At 45.9% G+C, this 20,191-nt stretch overlaps 1 protein-coding gene across 2 annotated transcripts in view; it reads right to left on the bottom strand.

Annotated features, from left to right (window-relative positions):
• Nucleotides 1-20,191, bottom strand: part of ZFYVE21 (zinc finger FYVE-type containing 21) — a 54,897-nt gene that overhangs the window by 10,965 nt on the left and 23,741 nt on the right. Inside the window, exons 3-6 of one of the 2 annotated variants that reach the window (XM_056546958.1) lie at nt 19,777-19,945; nt 19,455-19,530; nt 5,107-5,198; nt 2,951-2,998 (exon numbers count right to left, since the gene is read on the bottom strand). In XM_056546958.1, the coding sequence (XP_056402933.1) occupies nt 2,951-2,998; nt 5,107-5,198; nt 19,455-19,530; nt 19,777-19,945 (385 nt within the window). The remainder of the gene's footprint in view (nt 1-2,950; nt 2,999-5,106; nt 5,199-19,454; nt 19,531-19,776; nt 19,946-20,191) is intronic. The other variant, XM_056546959.1, reaches the window with a different exon arrangement.

Here is a 20,191-nt window from a genome sequence, read left to right on the forward strand (position 1 = left end):
GTGCGACTATGACACTACTACTTTAACATAACTTAACAGTCGGCAGGATTAGTCCATTACAAATAATGTTGTCACAAGACTTTTCCTATTCATTTCTACAGGAGTCCTATAACAAGGACATTGCAAAGCCGAGAGATGAGGATCACTGGTCCAGTGTCTTCACTTAACCCCTTCACTTCAGACACAATTTACATCATTTCTCATTTGTGAAGACGGAACAGCAGTACACATTTTACAGATTATAGTCCTTTATCCAATCGTCTTATCAGAGATGCATATTTTATATAACAATTGCATTAAACAGAGAAATCAGATTGAAGATACTCCCACTGCTGGAGAAGATGCATTTATCTTCTGGAATTCTTTGAAATGGAAGCTTAAACCCAAGGGAGCATTTTGTCTATTATAATAATGAGAAACATGGCTGCCTTCTTTTGTCTGAGGGGTAGGACAGATGTGTTCATCCAATTTTATACAACCCCTCAACCCCTTCAGTCCTGTGCATTGTTACATGAACAGAAAGGGGGGGGGGGATACTGGTAATATTAGCTGAGATTCATGTAAAGGACTAAGTTGTATAAGTTGCTTGAGACAGGTTTAGCTTCTTATTCAGATGCCACTTAATGGGGGAGATTTATCAAAACCTGTCCAGAGGAAAAGTTGCTGATTGTGCTTTCTGTAGATCGATACAGTGGTCCCTCAACATACGATGGTAATCCGTTCCAAATGGACCATCGTTTGTTGAAACCATCGTATGTTGAGGGATCCATGCAATGTAAAGTATAGGATAGTGGTCTACAACCTGCGGACCTCCAGAAGTTGCAAAACTACAACACCCAGCATGCCCGGACAGCCAAAGGCTGTCCGGGCATGCTGGGAGTTGTAGTTTTGCAACATCTGGAGGTCTGCAGGTTGTAGACCACTGGTATTGGAGGTTATACTCACGTGTCCCCGCCGCTCCGGTCCGTCACCGCTGCTCCGGCAAGGCCTCTGCTTCCCCAGAATCTTCCCTCTCAGTCGTCGCCATCACGTCGCTACGCACGTCGCTCCTATTGGATGATGGGCCGGCGTGCGCAGCGACGTGATGATGACGATGGAGAGCGCCGACGATGCAGGGGATCCCGAAGAGGACGCGCCGGAGCCCCGAGGACAGGTAAGTGATCGTCAGCGGACCACACAGGGCACCGTAAACAGCCATCCGGCGGCAGCTGAAACAGTCTGCGCTGCCGGATAGCCGGATATGCGATGGCCCCGACATACAAAAGCATTGTATGTTGATGCTGCCTTCAACATGCGATGGCCTCTGAGAGGCCACCGTATGCTGAAATGATCGTATGTCGGGGCCATCGTACTATTCTTCTCTCCCCTGGCACCTCCATACACATTAGATGGTTGGCCAATCCAGTCATATGGCCCCATTCATAAAGGTATGATACTAGGTACACATTGGTGCCATAGTTCCCAGTTAGCTGAGCAAGGGACTACTGATAATATCTGGAGCGATTTATAGAAGTTATCTGGACATTTGGTACAAGCTACTGGAGCCTTATGGGGTGGATTATCTGAATTTTTCACAGTAAAGTGTACGAGCACTATGGCACTATGTGCACAGTCTCTGCAGATCCACATCTTCAATCATCTGCAAAATCCACAACTTCAAGTTTTAAACACATTTGCTTTTTTTTCTCCACCCCTTCCCCAACTAACACAAAACCATCATTTACATAATATAGTGTGATTCTACTATAAAAAAAATTCTGAAGATTTCCAGCTGTGTTAAATCCACAACATATTGTCTTGTAGACATAAAAAATGCTGTAGATTCCATGTGTTGCGCTCTCAGGCTTTGATAATGCTGCATACAAACTTTCTTCTTCTAACAGTGGGAGTATATGATCTTATGAGCAATAACCTTCATAAAAAAGAAAGTTTTTCTCAAGTACAGAGATAAAGGTAGCCAAAGACATAATGAGAATTATTTAGGACTGCAAATCTTTTTCCATTGGGTGTGGAAGACTGCTAAATTTTTCAGATTTGACTGTGAATCATATGCAAATAATGCATGTCTGGTTTAATGGGGTACTTTGGGGAGCTGAACTTTGACACCTATCTACACAATGGGGAGAAGTGTCTTATCAAGGGGGGGAGGGGGGGGGGTCCGATCACTTGCCCATCTCCAGGAATGTAGGGGCCTGAATAACGAGGACAGGTATGTAGCACGGCCCCGTACAGGAGATCGCAAGTGTCCGACCTCTGGGGTTAGGGGAAAAGTGCCTGATAAGTTCCTTTCCCCAGAGTACCCCTTTAATATATTAGCAAGACTGGGAAATATGCTCCATCCAAAAAATAAATCAATCCTGTTGTTGCAAATTGTTGCACACAGAGGGTCATAGGTTTAGCAGGTGCAGAGGCAGTAGTTGTACCCAGGCCCTAGTGCCCAAAGGTCCCTTTGGTTAATAAAAAGACACCATGGGTACAATGGTACATGGAAGGTAAGGGTCTCTGAATCATATTAACCAGTGGGGCTCCTCAGAATACACTTCTGCACATGCATGTCCCTTTAACATCAAGTGTTTATGTCAATGGTTAGCTTTAAAGTTTAGAATCAAAGCCATTTAAAATCTAGCAAGGGTAGCTAAGCACCCACTATACATGCATCAGCATATTTGGTATACCAATATCTATGGAAATCAGACACATGCAACATGGCATCACCAAGCATACACATTAATAAGTGCCGAGGTATGCATCCAGCATCTCTCAGGGTATAATGGAAGTGATGGTTGATAGAAAATTCCTGGATTAAAGTACAAACAGCAGACAGTAAAATTTCAAGGGAGGAGGCGGGGGGGAGGAGGGGGTTTAGACATCATTTGATTTGGGATGAAAACAACCAGTTGAGCCTGACATAACATGCGGATATGGCAGGCTACATGTCACCTCTGCTGACCTTCAATCACGCACTGGCTCTCCAGCAGACTGGTGTATGTATGAATGTCTTTTCACATCAAAGCAGCGTGAGCAGTGAAAAAGAAAGGTATTAACAGGCTGAGCATGTGGAACATTATCAGTGAATACAGCAAGTGATCAAACATCAAAGTGCAGGTTATTATTGTCGTGAGTCGTTGAGCAAGATGACAAGTTGTGTGAACGCATGCTGTGATCTATGATGGATGAAGACAGAGGCTGGAGAAGAAGGCCTAGTAATATTCATAACACTGACTGTCACTATGCTAATAAAACAGAGTGGAAGCCAGCGAGTCACCAACACATAGAGTCACAGGATGCACTAGGAGTCACACTTTGGGGAGGTGCAACATTAAGTCAAGGGGCACTTGGGTGGTTCCTATACATATCTAATGTGTTATGGTCAGCGAGACACTTGAATCCTTAAAATGTTTTACTTTCACATGTTAACATATCTGCTGCGAGTATAATGCTGTTAATACAATACAAATAAATACAAATCTGCAGCAGATACAGTATGTGTGAATGAGCCTATTTTCATGACCAGTGGGTTTTGGGCTTTGTGGCCAGAGCAAAAGTTAAACTTTTGGAATGATGCAATCTAAAAAGGTGGTTCTTGGCGATGCCAAACGTGTGTACATTGAGATGTAAGATGCACTGAAGCACCAATACCAAAGGGCCTACTGTAGCTTTAACTCATTAAGGACACAGACCATTTTGGCCTTAAAGGGGTATTCCGCCCCTAGACATCTTATCCCCTATCCAAAGGATAGGGGATAAGATGTCAGATCGCCGCGGTGCCGCCCCTTTCAATACAAGTCTATGGGAGGGTGCGCGGCGGTCATCACGCCCCCTGCCGTAGACTATATTTGCAAGAAAGAAAAAAACGCCCCCTGCCGTAGACTTGCATTAAGGGGACGGGCCGTGATGCGGAGCCATGACGGGGCGGAGCCATGACGTCACGCGGCTCTGTCTCCTGTATCGGCCGTCATTACGCACAGAGTGAACTCGCTCTGTGCTGTAATGATAGCGGGGTGCCGCATCGGGGATCTCGGGGCTCCCCAGCAGCGGCACCGCGGCGATCTGACATAGTATCCCCTATCCTTTGAATAGGGGATAAGATGTCTAGGGGCGGAGTACCCCTTTAAAGGGGTACTCTGGCTCTAGACATCTTATCCTCATCTTATTTTAATTCTGTATGTCAATACGATTAAAATGATTCCCATGCTTACATAGTTTTATTTTTCTGCTTAAAATTATTATTATTTTTTTATACAAAATAAGTATGTTTAAAACTGTCCTATTCTAACTCTAACTTTCAAATTTTTCCGTATATATGTGCTAATTTTTTTTTGTGCCCAGATCTGCAGTTTATTTTATACCATTTTTTGCATATATGTGACTTTATTCACTTTTTATATAATTTTTTTTTTGGAATGTGATGTGAACAAAAAGAATCAAATTTTTTTTTTACATGGTTTGATAGTTTGTAAAGTGAAACACGTGGCAATACCGAAGGTGTTAATTTTTATTATTTTTTACTACACTGAGGTAAAATAGGAAAGAGAGGAAATGTAACAAATTTTATGGGGGGGGGGGGGGGGGGTGGAGGGGCTTTTTCACTTTTTTTTTTTTTTTTTTTTTTTTTTTAATCTTTTATGTCCCCATAAGGCCCTATTTATAGCAATCATTCGATTGTTTTTACAGTTCAGCGCTATGCATAGGCATAGCACTGATCAGTATTATCAGCAATCTACTTCTCTGGTCTGCTAGAAGGCAAACCAGAGAAGACCTCGCGAGGACGGCCGGTCGTGCTGCAGGTGACCAGATCAGGCATCTGAATTACCACAGATGCCGTAATCAATATTGATCATTACATCTAAGGGGTTAATGGCAAACATCAGCGCGATCGGCAGGTCTCTGGCTAATAGCATCCGTGTGCTCACTTTATGTACAAGATGTAAATGTACATCATGGTGCGTTAAGTACCAGCACACCAGTATGTACATCCCTGTCATAAAAAACTTTTGGCATGTCCATAACAGTTTTTGTTAATTATATATTTGATTATAATTTAGGCCTCGGTTACATATGTAATCTAATGTGTACACATGGGCGTAGTTCAGAGTAAGTTGATACCTCCAGGAGTAAACCCCTCAGTCAGGATCTGAACTGTGGAAACTCTAGCAACTTCAATTTCATAATGGTTCTCCCCATCTAGAAACAGATACCTACAAAAGAAAAAACAAAGATAATACATTTTCCATCAACTTGATGTAAATTTGATACAGAATTTAATAAGATCATTAACTTCAGTGATCGGAAAGGAAGACAGGAGAAGAGAAACTTACTGTCTTTTAAACCAATAGCTGATCAGTGTCAGAGGAATATCAGAAATCTCATTGTCTATTCACATCAGTTAATTAATGCAGGCCAGGCCCTCCCTAGTGAGAGATGTTCTTTGTAGACGCACTCTGCTATGGCTAACCGATATGGATCCTGAACAGAGGATCCCCTCTACTAACTCGGATTTCTCTAAGGCAGTGTTTCCCAACCAGGGTGCCTCCAGCTGTTGCAAAACTACAACTCCCAGCATGCCCAGACAGCCGAAGGCTGTCTGGGCATGCTGGGAGTTGTACAGGGTGGGCCATTTATATGGATACACCTTAATAAAATGGGAATGGTTGGTGATATTAACTTCCTGTTTGTGGCACATTAGTATATGTCACCTATAAGGCAATATAACAAAGAATATGTTGCCGAGGCCACCCACTGGGAAAATTCAACACCACCAACAAAGATGTATGAAACATTACAAAAGTTTATTTATTGAGAATAAAAAAAATGCATCATAGCAATTAAAAAGCACAGTGTACACAGCTGGAAGAAAAGGCAGAAACATACAGGCTCAAGGTAAGGGGTATTTGAATGAAAAGAACACTGACAAACGTTGCATAAACAAGGGACTCACATGAAAAGGTGCAGACCATGCAATAAAGTTCAATAATTGAGTACAAATGCAACAGCGGTCAGAAAGAATAACAGGTGTATATTACCACAACCGAGCCATGTAGTTACCTGCACCTACCCCAACGCACATTTCACGCCAATGCGCTTCGTCAGGGGGCGTCCGCTGACGAAGCGCATTGGCGTGAAACGTGCGTTGGGGTAGGTGCAGGTAACTACATGGCTCGGTTGTGGTAATATACACCTGTTATTCTTTCTGACCGCTGTTGCATTTGTACTCAATTATTGAACTTTATTGCATGGTCTGCACCTTTTCATGTGAGTCCCTTGTTTATGCAATGTTTGTCAGTGTTCTTTTCATTCAAATACCCCTAACCTTGAGCCTGTATGTTTCTGCCTTTTCTTCCAGCTGTGTACACTGTGCTTTTTAATTGCTATGATGCATTTTTTTATTCTCAATAAATAAACTTTTGTAATGTTTCATACATCTTTGTTGCTGGCACATTAGTATATGTAAGGGGGGAAACTTTTAAAGATGGGTGGTGACCATGGTGTCCATTTTGAAGTCTGCCATTTTGAATCCAACTTTAGTTTTTTCAATAGGAAGAGGGTCATGTGACACAAGCTTATTGGGAATTTCACAAGAAAAACAATGATGTGGGGGCGTGGCTTGGCGGTTGAGATGAGCGGTCGCACGCTGTGAGTGCTCCCGCTTAGAACCTGCATATAACTTATCCTGAGGTGAATCCTGGAGTCCCTGACCCCACAGACTCGGCTGAGGACCCGCATTATGGCCTCTAAACAAGACCCGACGAGAAACAGGGATCGACCGGCCGTGGAAAAGCTCCGGGACTATGCCCGCGCTGTCAGGCAAGATGGCGCCGCTCAGGCCGGGGCGCGTGTTCCACCAGCGGCTGAGGAGGAGGGAGAGGCTCCACATCGTGAAGAGGGAGCTGATTCTACTGACCTTACCCTTCGAGAGGTGAGCGATACCCTCCTGATGGCGATCCAGACATGCCGCACTTCTCTCACCGGAAAGCTTGAAGAGGTCAGGGTGGACGTGGGCCTCCTACGGCAGGACTTTCAGACCCTGAGGGAGCGGGTGACGGAGACTGAGACACGCATCTCCACCCTGGAAGACACGGTACAGCCTCTACCCTCTTCACTCCGCGAGGTCCGGGAGCAACTGGATTTGGCCCGTCAGAAGAATGACGACCTCGAGAACCGGCTGCGCCGGAATAACATTAGAGTGATCGGTCTTCCTGAGCGGGCGGAGGGTCAGAACCCGGGGGCCTATGTGGAGTCCTGGATCAAAGAGCTTTTTCCGGATGCCCCATTCTCAGCTGCTTACGCCGTGGAGAGAGCACACAGAGTACCATCTAAGCCTCCGATCCCTGGTGCACCTCCTCGTCCTCTATTGGCGAGGTTTCTCAACTGCAATGATCGGGACTTGATCCTCCGCTCTGCCCGGCGGCTGCCGGAGATCATAGTGCAGAACGCAAAGGTGTCCATTTTCCCGGACTTCTCCTCTGATCTTCAACGCAAGAGGGCCTCGTTTACTTCTATCAAGGCGCGGCTGAGAGAGAGAGGGGTACCATATTCCATGGCATACCCTGCCCGGTTGAGAATCGTGGATGGTGACCGGGCGATTTTCTTTACTTCCCCGCAGGACGCGGATGACTGGCTACGGCGCCAACGTTGATCCGGATCCTGTAGGTGACCCCGGATTACGTGGGGAGATGGAGATGCTGGTACAGGACCTCCTGCCATGACCTTTACCCTCCCTCTCCTTACCTCTACCCCCCTGTATGGCCCCGGTCTCCTGGACCCCTCTGCGGAGCTCAAGGTACTGTGCTTCCTCCTCCCCCCTCCCCGGGAGCCTAGTCTCCCCAGACCCTCCACTCTCCCCATGCATCTAATGCCTCCATGATGATCCCAGGCCTTACCTCTCCCTTCCCTCGCCCCCATCCTGTTGCTTACTTTGGACTGCTGTGTGCCCTGATTCAGGACTGTTCCTCCGGGACTGCATGAGGGCCCTACCCTGACCCTCTGAAGGGATTTACTCTGCCCCTCTCCAGTCTCCCTTCCACGTCACCCTGTCCCTTTTTCCTGGGTCGGTCCATTTTTTTTTTTCTCATTTTTTTCCCCTTTTTTTTATTTTATTTTGTTGAGTCACGGACTTGGAGGACGTCGGCCGCTGGACTACTAGTACGCGACCTTTATCTAGTTTCCCCCCCCCCCCCTTCCCATTCTCCCTTCCTAACCATTAAACCCCCCCCCCCCCACCCCATTTTAGTGCCTTAGGCCTTTTGTTCCTCGACTACCTGGACTGTCCCTTGCTGAGTGACTCTTGTTTGCTGGGGTTATTATAAATTTTTTTTTGTTTTTTCCTTTTTTCTTCCCTTTTTTTATTTTTTCCATTTGTGGGGGGGTCGGGGTGGCGGGTGGACATTCTCTTGAGGAGGGGATGGGATTTACTGTTGATCATATGAGTTTCTCATGTTCTATTTCCTCTCTCTCTCTCCTGCTTCCCCTAGCCTTCTCTCCTTCGTAGGACCCTCCCTCCACCCCCTGTTCTTCCCCCTCCCGTCCCCCCTCTCTCTCCTTCCTCTCTCCTTCCTCTCTCCTTCCTTTTCTCTTCCTCCTTTTCCCCTTCCCCCCCCCCTCGTTTTTTTTTTATTATTTTTTTTTCTTTCTTCCTGTATTCTCCTCCACTTCTTCTCTCGGGTCCCAGTTGGACTAATATTCTCCTACTGATTGATGTACATACTCAGGGTTCTCCACTGTTAGCATGTATGAGCAGGTTCTCCCCACTAGATGGAGCTGTTGCTCCACTGATGCTTATGCAACACTGGTATACATATGTTTACTGTTTGATTCATTTACTGTTCCCCTTCTTAGTTTGGGGTTTCATTTTGCCTCCAAGATACCTACCCGCGAGGTCGCCTATTAGTAGGGTTTTTTGTCTTACCACTTCAGTACTATGGCCTATATATGGTCCCGCGCATCCCTGTCAGTGTTTCTCACCCCGGCTGGGGCATGTATGTCTTCTCTGTCTTTACCTCTCCCCCTGCTGTTTTACGTGTTGTCTCTTCTTATGGCTGATATTAAGATAATGTCATGGAATGTTAGAGGAGCACGCACCCCGCGCAAGCGCACTATGATATTCTCCTATATTAGAAAGTATCAGCCTCATATTGTGGCACTGCAGGAGACACATCTTACTCCAGATAAAGCTGGTCAGTTATCCAAACCCTGGGTCCAATGGTCCTTGCACTCCTATCACACGTCCTTCTCAAGGGGGGTTTCCCTACTGGTTAGTCGGAGAGTGAGGTGGGACCCGGTTACAGTACGTAAGGATTCACAGGGTCGTTTTATCTTTGTATACGCATTTTTAAATAATGTGCCTTTTGTCTTCTTATTCATATACAACCCTCCCCCCGCCTCTATGGATATACTCCATAAGGCGGTTACATTCGCAGCTAGTTATCCCTCTGCCCGTGTCCTCTGTATGGGGGACTTCAACATGGTACCGAATCCGTCCCTAGATCGTCATAGCCCCAGGGGGATCCCGGCGGGAGTTGGGGGTGGCCCTTTATCGCTGTTTTTGGAGGAGGTTGGATGGGTGGACATTTTTAGAGCCAGGTACCCTCAGGCTAGACAATACTCTTGTCACACTCTGGGCAGAAATGCGCTGTCCAGGATTGACCTTGCATGTGGCAACTCGCTCCTTCTTCCCCAAGTTTCAGCGGTTTCTTATGAACCGCGGGCTATATCAGACCATTCCCCCCTAATGCTTGATGTCTCCATGGTAGATCCTGGTTCACCGCGGAGGTGGAAAATCCACCCTTTCTGGCTGGAACAGATAGGCCCTTGCGACCGTATTCCGGACCAGCTTCGAGTCTTTCTTGAGGCTAATTCCCCTGGGAGTTCCCCCACCCTGGTATGGGAGACACTGAAAGCGTATTTGAGGGGGTGTTTGCGCTCCACTATCTCCTTTCTCAAAAAGTCAACGTCTAGGCGGGAGGAGGAGCTGGCTGGACGATGTGCGGAGTTGGAGGCCCGATACGTTGCGGACTCATCCGAGGCTAATAAGGTTGAATGGCTGTGTGCGGGGCGGCAATATATGCTGCACCTCTCAGAGAAGGCCAATAGAAAGCTGTTTTTCACAAAACAATTCTACTTTGAACATGGCAATCAATCTAGTAAGCTGTTAGCACATATAGTCAGGCAGAACTCTTCTGCCCCTGCGATTCTTAAGATAGTGGCCTCGGATGGGTCCGAGCTGTTGTGGGTTGCGGACATTGCGCGTTGCTTTGCCACATACTACTCTAATCTTTATTCTTCACAGGTGCAATATGGTGCTGAGGAGTTGGACACCTACCTGGACGGTATTGACTTTCCGGTACTATCGGATAGTGATCGGATGATGTTGGAGGCCCCCCTCTCCTTACTGGAGATTCAGGATGCCATGGGGGACATGACTAAGGGTAAATCTCCGGGCCCTGATGGCCTTCCACTGGAGATTTACTTGCGGTATTCCGACATGCTCCTTCCTTCCCTGCTTGCAATGTTTGAACGGGCATTTGAGGATGGTATTCTACCTGCCTCTATGTATGAGGCAACCATAGTTGTCCTCCTAAAACCTGATAAAAATCCTGTGGAGTGCGGTTCTTACAGACCCATTTCGCTGCTGAATCTGGATTATAAGGTGCTTATGAAAGTTTTAGCTAACCGATTGAACAAGGTAATCCTATCCATAATTCACCCAGATCAATCCGGCTTTATGCCTGGCAAATCCACATCCGATAACATCCGTAGGGTACAGGCGGCTGTCCAGGTGGGGAACGCTCTGGGGGGAGATTGGGCTTTGGCGTCGCTGGACGCCGCCAAGGCCTTTGATTCCGTGGAATGGGGTTATTTGCAGGCTACCCTTGTTAAATTTGGTTTTGGTCCTAATTTTAGAAAATGGGTGTCCCTCCTGTACAGATGCCCGCAGGCCCAGATCCTGGTGAATGGTGTGTGTTCCTCCCCATTTGCTCTCGGCCGGGGCACACGTCAGGGGTGTCCCTTGTCCCCGCTTCTGTTTGCGGTGGCAGTGGAGCCCCTCGCCCTCCGCATTCGGCAGGATCCTGGCTTCCGAGGTGTGTCTACGGGGGGCCGGGAGGAGCGCATAGGCCTCTATGCCGATGATATGGTGTTATTCCTCTCTGACCCTACATTGATGCTACCTTATGTCATGACACTCATGGACCGATTTGGGTATTTCTCTGGTCTACTCATCAACTGGACTAAGTCTGCAGTGATGCCGCTTCTGTCTAGGGATTGGCCCCCGGTAATGAATGGCCTCCCGGTGGTTTCCTCATTTAAGTATTTGGGGGTGCACATTCACAGAGATCCTTTGCTTGACCTGTCCGCCAACATACTCACTCTACTTCCTTATGTTAAAGCGAAGTTCCGGGTGTGGGCCACGCTCCCATTGTCGGTCGCTGGCCGTATCAATCTTGTTAAACTCATTGTCTTACCTAAGTGCCTTTATGCGCTGGAGCATGCCTCAGTGCCTGTACCTAGACACTTCTTTGATTCTCTTCACTCCCTTCTTTCACCATTTATCTGGGGCCCCAATAGACCTAAAATTCGGCTAACCACGTTACAACGCCCCAAGTTGGCAGCGGGAATGTCACTCCCTGATTTTTATTTATATTATTTGGCCGGTCAACTTCGGTATATCAGGCACTGGATCTCTGGGGATGTGATGCCGGACTCCGAACAGTCCCTAGCTAGGTCTGTCCCGATAATGTCCCTTAGGATGCTGCTAGATAGTCCTGTCCTGGGTGGTAGAGCTTATCTCCAACTTCATAAGCTGGCTATAAAGGTATGGCGGGCTGTTAAGGGGATATATGGATATACTGACATCGCTGAGGATACCCCTCTATGGCATAATCCTCAACTTCCTCAAGTGAGCGATGCTCTGGACCCAGTCTTCTGGCAAAACGCGGGGGTGCTCACCTTGGGGCATGTTTATCGTGACAATGTGCTCTGTTCATTTGATCAGTTGCAATCCAGTCATGCTCTTCCCAGAAACAGTTTTTTTAAATACCTCCAGCTCCGACACGCCCTGAATGCCCAGTTCCCCATTGGGAGCCCATTAATATCAGCGTTTCCCCTCATCGGGGTTCTGAAGTCACAGGGTCCCAGGGGGCTGGTGTCCATCCTGTACACGCACCTTATTCAGGCCAAGAACTCCCGCAATCCAGTACCGGCGGTCCGGCATTGGGAATCCCATATCCCTAATTTGACTAAGGACGTATGGGAGGACATTTTTTCCTCCCACATGTTAGTGTCCCCGGCGGCGAATAATAAATTGATCCAATTGAACATTATACACTATAGTTATATCACTCCTTTAAGGCTCAATAGAATGGGTCGTTCAGACTCCGATACTTGTCATCGTTGTAGCGCTGCCAGGGCAGACTTTTGGCACTTGATTTGGGCTTGCCCATATATCGCAGCTTTCTGGCATGCAGTGCTCACTTTTTTAGCTACTCTGGCTCAACCTTCCCTATCTCTTGATCCTTTGATCTGCCTTTTTGGTATCTTAGATGAAGAGATATGGACACATCACGTACGTACGTTTTTGCGGGAAACTCTGTTCTTGGCCAGGAAGGCTATTGCTCTTAAATGGATGGACCCCGGCTCTCCTACCCTGACTCAATGGAAGGCTATGGTAAATGCTACACTGCCTTTCTCACACATAGTGTACAAAAATAGGAAGTGCCCGGGTAAATTTTATTCTGTGTGGGGTGGTTGGTGTTCCTCTCCCTTGACTCAATGCTCGTATTCTGTGACCCCCTCTGGGACAGTGTAAGATACATTGATGCTATGCTTGCTATCTGTGGTCTCTACTAACCTTCGTTTCTCTTTCTGTGTACGTTTGTCGATTCTTTTTCTACCTCTTTTGATGCGTGGGTGCCTTTCGGGATTATTTATCATGGGTTATTTGATGGTACCACTAACTAGTGATAGTATTGGTGCTCCTCGCGGGATGGTATACGATTGCTAATTTTGGCGAATGTTCGCCTTCTTGTTCTACTTTGTTTTCAGTTTCCCTACCTCAGTTGGGTAGTGTTTTTATGACTTCGATGTTTACCATGTGATGTAACCTGGAGTATCCTGTCGCTTACATTCTGTAAATTGATGTATGGTCTCATGACCCTTTTCTATGTACTGTGGATATGCTTTATGTTCACTTTAATGGGCCTGTGGTCTACAGTTATTTACTTTTCAATAAAACGAATTTAAAAAAAAAAAAACAATGATGTGCTTGGTTTTAACGTAACTTTAATTCTTTCATGAGCTATTTACAAGTTTCTGACCACTTATAAAATGTGTTCAATGTGCTGCCCATTGTGTTGGATTGTCAATGCAACCCTCTTCTCCCACTCTTCACACACTGATAGCAACACCGCAGGAGAAATGCTAGCACAGGCTTCCAGTATCCGTATACACTGCTATATACTACTATATACACCGCAGGAGAAATGCTAGCACAGGCTTCCAGTGTCCGTAGTTTCAGGTGCTGCACATCTCGTATCTTCACAGCATAGACAATTGTCTTCAGATGACCCCAAAGATAAAAGTCTAAGAGGGTCAGATCAGGAGACCTTGGGGGCCATTCAACCAGCCCACGACGACCAATCCACTTTCCAGGAAACTGTTCATCTAGGAATGCTCGGACCTGACACCCATAATGTGGTGGTGCACCATCTTGCTGGAAAAACTCAGGGAACATATCAGCTTCAGTGCATAAAGAGGGAAACACATCATCATGTAGCAATTTCGCATTTCCAGTGGCCTTGAGGTTTCCATTGATGAATAATGGCCCCACTATCTTTGTACCCCATATACCACACCACACCATCATATACCACACCAAACCATCAATTTTTGTGTTCCAACAGTCTTGGAGGGATTTATCCAATGTGGGTTAGTGTCAGACCAATAGCGGTGGTTTTGTTTGTTAAAGGAGTAGTCCAGTGGTGATTCAGTGGTGAGCAACTTATCCCCTATCCTAAGGATTGGGGATAAGTTGCAGATCGCGGGGGGTCCGACCCCTGGGGCCCCCCGCGATCTCCTGTACGGAGCCCCGACAGCCCACTGGAAGGGGGCGTGTCGACCTCCGCACGAGGCGGCAGCCGACACGCCCCCTCAATACAACTCTATGGCAGAGCCGAAGCGCTGCCTTCGGCAATCTCCGGCTCTGCCATAGAGATGTATTGAGGGGGCGTGTCGGCCGCCGCCTCGTGCGGGGGTCGACACCCGCTATCTCGGCGGAGAGCCGGGGCCCCGTACAGAGAGATCGCAGGGGGCCCCAGCGGTCGGACCCCCCGCGATCTCAAACTTATCCCCTATCCTTAGGATAGGGGATAAGTTTTTCACCACTGGACTACCCCTTTAACTTCACCATTCACATAAAAGTTTGCCTCAACAATGAACAAAATCAGTGGTCAGAAACTTGTAAATAACTCATGAAAGAAGAAAGTTACGTTAAAACCCAAGCACATCATTGTTTTTCTTGTGAAATTCCCAATAAGTTTAATGTGTCACATGACCCTCTTCCTATTGAAATAACTAAAGCTGGATTCAAAATGTCCGCCATGGTCACCACCCATCTTGAAAAGTTTCCCCCCACACATATACTAATGTGCCACAAACAGGAAGTTAATATCACCAACCATTCCCATTTTATTAAGGTGTATCCATATAAATGGCCCACCCTGTAGTTTTGGAACAGCTGGAGGCACCCTGGTTGGGAAACACTGCTCTAAGGGTAGATTTGCATGTGCCCTGTCCTCTAAAGATTTCATGCAGTGTTCAACTATTAGTATCGATTTAACAGCATGAAAACTGCAGGATCAAATCTGCAGTGGATATTTACTGTGAAAGTACCCTAATAGGGAATACAAGATGCATTTTTATTTTAGTTTTTTTTAAACCACACTAATCCTTAAAAGGAAAACTGTCACCCTGATCACCCACACTAAACTCAATAACAGGGTTATAGAGTGGGTGACCAAGAGTGCAAAGAGGTGCCACTTACCAAATTCCATCCAGTGGCTCCTGGGATATTGCCCGAAGAAAGTCCAGTGCTCCGTTCAGTTAATTGCACGCAGCAGGCGGGGCCCCGCCGGCTCCCTGCCCCCTTCTACCTGAAGGGGGCCCTGCGCTCTAAAGCAAGAGCGCAAGCGCAGTTAGTTTACAGACAGCTCTCACGTCCTAGTGACAAGAGCTCTTTTTGCCAGAGCGAATGCGCTCTGGCCTCGGAGTGCAGCGCTCACATGACATGCGACTCACGTCAATAGGATGTGAGAGCAGTCTGTAGACTAACTGAACTTGCGCTCCTGCTTTAGAGGGCAGCACAGAATTTGAATATACTAATAGAGGCAGATTGTTTCAGGAGGCCAAAAAAAGCAGGACTTGGGCAGCCAGCGGGGCCCCGCCTCCTGCGCGCAGTTAAAGGGGTTCTCCGGTGCTTACACATCTTATCCCCTATCCAAAGAATAGGGGATAAGATGCCTGATCGCAGGAGTCCCGCCGCTGGGGACGCCCGTGATCTTGCACGCGGCACCCCGTTTGTAATCAATCCCCGGAGCGTGTTCGCTCCGGGTCTGATTACGGGTGATCACCGGGCCGGTGGCGTGTGACGTCACGCCTCCGCCCCTGTGTGACATCACGCTCCTCCCCTCAATGCAAGCCCCCTCCCGTAGGCTTAAATTGAGGGGCAGAGGCGTGATGCCACACGCCGCCCGGCCTGGTGGTCGCCCGTAATCAAACCTGGAGCGAACACGCTCCAGGGACTGATTACAAACGGGGTGCCGCGTGCAAGATCACGGGCGTCCCCAGCGACTCCCACAATCAGGACTCCCGCGATCAGGCATCTTATCCCCTATCCTTTGGATAGGGGATAAGAGGTGTAAGCACCGGAGAACCCCTTTAACCGAATTGAGCCTGGGAATTTCTTCAGGCAATATCGCAGGAGCCACCGAATGGTACTTCTTAAGTGGCACCTCTATGCACTCCTGGTCACCCACACTATAACCCTGTGTATTGGGTTTAGTGTGGGTGATCAGGATGACCGTTTTCCTTCAAAGTAACAGCTTCCGTAAGTAAGTGCATACACATGTCGGTCACAAGGTATATAATCTAATAATGCCCTTTATTACTCTACCCAATAACATGTTTCAGATAGCAAGTTTAAATGTTTTCTTTTTAAAAACATTTATATTATATTTCACAAACTTGAAAAACAAATTCAAACAATCATCCAGGAGATCACACCATCCCGTAAACGACAAGAGAGTACAATAAGCCACAGAATATAATGTATGAATGTTGCATAACTGGAACCAGCTATAACTACTATAAGCCAGTCTATGTAGTAGGCATGATACATCCCCAGAGAGAACCCCAACATCATAGTTACATAGTTAGTATGGTTGAAAAAAGACATACGTCCATCAAGTCCAACCAGGGAATTGAAGTGAAGGGTGTAAGGGGATAAGGGAAAGGGATCAACGTACAGAACAAACAGACAGACACACACACACACACACACACACACACACACACACACACACACACACACCCGAACACTTAGCAAGCTTAAGATTTAAGGTGAGCATTTACTTATATCTGGCCGTAGCAAGGCTTACATATGTAGGACAGTTTAAAACTTATTTACTAAAAACTGACCTAGCCCTTTAAATATAGCTTTTGGATTACACTATATTTGTGTGCAATAAAAACCAAGCAAAACCAGTCCTATCCTCTCCTGTTTTCCACTGGCTTGTGGACTGACAAATACCGGTCCCTTCCTGTTGTATTTGACCTACCACAGGCAGTACATTAACACTGTCAACTTTAAGCTTCTTATACAGTGCATAGTGAAAATATTCGGCCCCCTTGAACTTTTTGACCTTTTGCCACATTTCAGGCTTCAAAACAAAGATATAAAATTGTAATTTTTTTATGAAGAATCAACAACAAGTGGGACACAATCATGAAGTGGAACGAAATTTATTGGATATTTCAAACTTTAACAAATAAACTGAAAAATTGGGCGTGCAAAATTATTCAGCCCCCTTAAGTTAATACTTTGTAGCGCCATCTTTTGCTGCCATTACAGCTGTAAGTCGCTTGGGGTATGTCTCTATCAGTTTTGCACATCGAGAGACTGAGATTTTTGCCCATTCCTCCTTGCAAAACAGCTCGAGCTCAGTGAGGTTGGATGGAGAGCGTTTGTGAACAGCAGTTTTCAGTTCTTCCCACAGATTCTTGATTGGATTCAGGTCTGGACTTGGCCATTCTAACACCTGGATATGTTTATTTGTGAACAATTCCATTGTAGATTTTGCTTCATGTTTTGGATCATTGTCTTGTTGGAAGACAAATCTCCATCCCAGTCTCAGGTCTTTTGCAGACTCCATCAGGTTTTCTTCCAGAATGGTCCTGTATTTGGCTCCATCCATCTTCCCATCAATTTTAACCATCTTCCCTGTCCCTGCTGAAGAAAAGCCCAAACCATGATGCTGCCACCACCATGTGTGACAGTGGGGATGGTGTGTTCAGGTTGATGAGCTGCGTTGCTTTTACGCCAAACATAACGTTTTGCATTGTTGCCAAAAAGTTTGATTTTGGTTTCATCTGACCAGAGCATCTTCTTCCACATGTTTGGTGTCTCCCAGGTGGTTTGTGGCAAACTTTAAACAACACTTTTTATGGATATCTTTAAGAAATGGCTTTCTTCTTTTTTTTGCGCCACCAATTCTACTTTACAGTGACAGTCATTTTACCAAAAAATCCACGGCGAAACGGAAAAAAAATTAATTGTGCTACAAACTTAAAGAAAAAAAATGCCATTTTGTAGGCCTTCGTTTCTACGCAGTACATTTTTCGGTAAAAATCACACCTTATCTTTATTCTGTAGGTCCATACGGTTAAAATGATACCCTACTTATATAGGTTTGATTTTGTATTACTTCAGAAAAAAAAAAATCATAAATACATGCAGGAAAATGTATATGTTTAAAATTGTCATTTTCTGAGCCCTACAACTTTATTTTTCTGTGTTCAGGGCATTTTTGTTCCGATCAGACTTTTTGATCACTTTTTATTCACTTTTTTGTGGTATAAAAAGTGATCAAAAATGCGCTATTTTGGACTTTGGAATGTTTTTGCGCGTATGCCATTGAACATGCGGTTTTCAAAGCGGTATATTTTTATAATTCGGAAATTTGCGCACGCGGCGATACCACATATGTTTATTTACACTGTTTTATTTTTACACTTTTTTTTGTGAGCTCATAGCTCCTATAGGGACCTATGAGCTTGCAATGGCTGATTTCATACACAGATTGTTGCTTTGCCGTTGCATGCTGTGTAATCGGCGGTTGATTGCTCCAGCCTGTAACTCAGGCATGGAGCAATCAATCAGAGCCGGGACACCGACGGAAGAAGGTAGGGACCTTCTCTCTGGGTAGCTGATCAGGGCATCGCGATTTTATCGCGATGACCCCGATCAGCCCGACTGAGCAGCCAGGAAGCATTTACTTTCACTTTCAATGCGGAGCTCAGCTTTGAGCGCCACATCGGAAGGGTTAATAGCGCGTGGCCGAACGATCGCGGCCGCGCGCTATTAGCCGCGGGTCCCAGCTGTGAATAGGCGCCGGGACCATCCCGCTATGACGCGGGGTCCCGCCGGGACCCTGCGTTATAGACAGGGACCGGACTTAAGACGTACTCATACGTCCTAAGTCCTTAAGGAGTTAAAGCTTGGGAAATCTTTTTGTATCCAAATCAGGCTTTAAACTTCTTCACAACAGTATCTCGGACCTGCCTGGTGTGTTCCTTGTTCTTCATGATGCTCTCTGCGCTTTAAATGGACCTCTGAGACTATCACAGTGCAGGTGCATTTATAAAGGAGACTTGATTACACACAGATGGATTCTATTTATCATCATTAGTCATTTAGGTCAACATTGGATCAATCAGAGATTCTCACTGAACTTCTGGAGAGAGTTTGCTGCACTGAAAGTAAAAGGGGCTGAATAATTTTGCACGCCCAATTTTTCAGATTTTTATTTGTTAACAAAGTTTGAAATATCCAATACATTTTGTTCCATTTCATGATTGTGTCCCACTTGTTGATTCTTCACAAAAAAAAAAATACAGTTTTATATCTTTATGATTGAAGCCTGAAATGTGGCAAAAGGTCGAAAAGTTCAAGGGGGTCGAATACTTTCGCTATGCACTGTATGTCTGGGAAACCTAGAATTAGGCCTTGTTCACACTGCTGTCATGCTCCGTTAGTTGGAGCTCCGTCAGCAGTTCTATCAAGTTTAGCGGGGGGGGGGGGGGGGGGTAAAAAAAAAGGTGCAAGCACTATTTTTATCCTCCACTAAAATAGAGCCAGTCTGACCCTTAACAGGTCGGATGCAAACGGCCGTGTTGTTTAGCCTTACCTGTGGTTATTGGAGAGGCGACACACAACAGTTTCAGACTTCTCTGAGGATCCCTGGGTAATATAGAATGTAGCCCCTAACAACAGAGGAGGAAAGAAATCAGGACAAAAAAATTAAATAAAAACTAATTGTCACAGTCCATGTATGAAAGCAGGTGTGCAGAACTCACCATCAGAAGTTATTTTTCTATATTAAAACACAAGGCAGGATATGCAGGGATCATTTCACTATCACAATAGCTTCTTTACAGCATGTGAATGCTGCAGGTGTTTTCTTCATAGGGGAGTGCTGCAGACCTGCACACAATCCTTCCACTACTTACCATTCATCAGCACTTTGAGCTGTCGATCATAGAATTCCATCTCTTTCTGTGAAATGACAGAACATTCTCCACATTGTCGCACAGGGTCTACAAAACACATACGTGGTAGAGGCACTTTCTTACTGCAGCATTTATCACAAAAGCATTTTCCACACCTTCGGCAGTGATGCTGGAAGGAGAGTAAAACAAAAAATAAATAATTTATCCCATAAAGGGAGAAACAACGTATAATTTTGCTTTAGTTCGAGCAGTTATTAGACAAGACTTTTGCTAAGAAATACCTGATGAAAAAAAGAGGCTTTTGTATTGAAATCATATTTACACTATGCTAGATACTAGATCTGATGATATTGTACTATAGGGCTTTCTGTAAGGCTGAACGTACACTACTCTAGCAGTACATTTCACGTGTATC

Source organism: Hyla sarda, chromosome 11 (genome assembly GCF_029499605.1).
Source record: "Hyla sarda isolate aHylSar1 chromosome 11, aHylSar1.hap1, whole genome shotgun sequence".
Taxonomy (NCBI): domain Eukaryota; kingdom Metazoa; phylum Chordata; class Amphibia; order Anura; family Hylidae; genus Hyla; species Hyla sarda.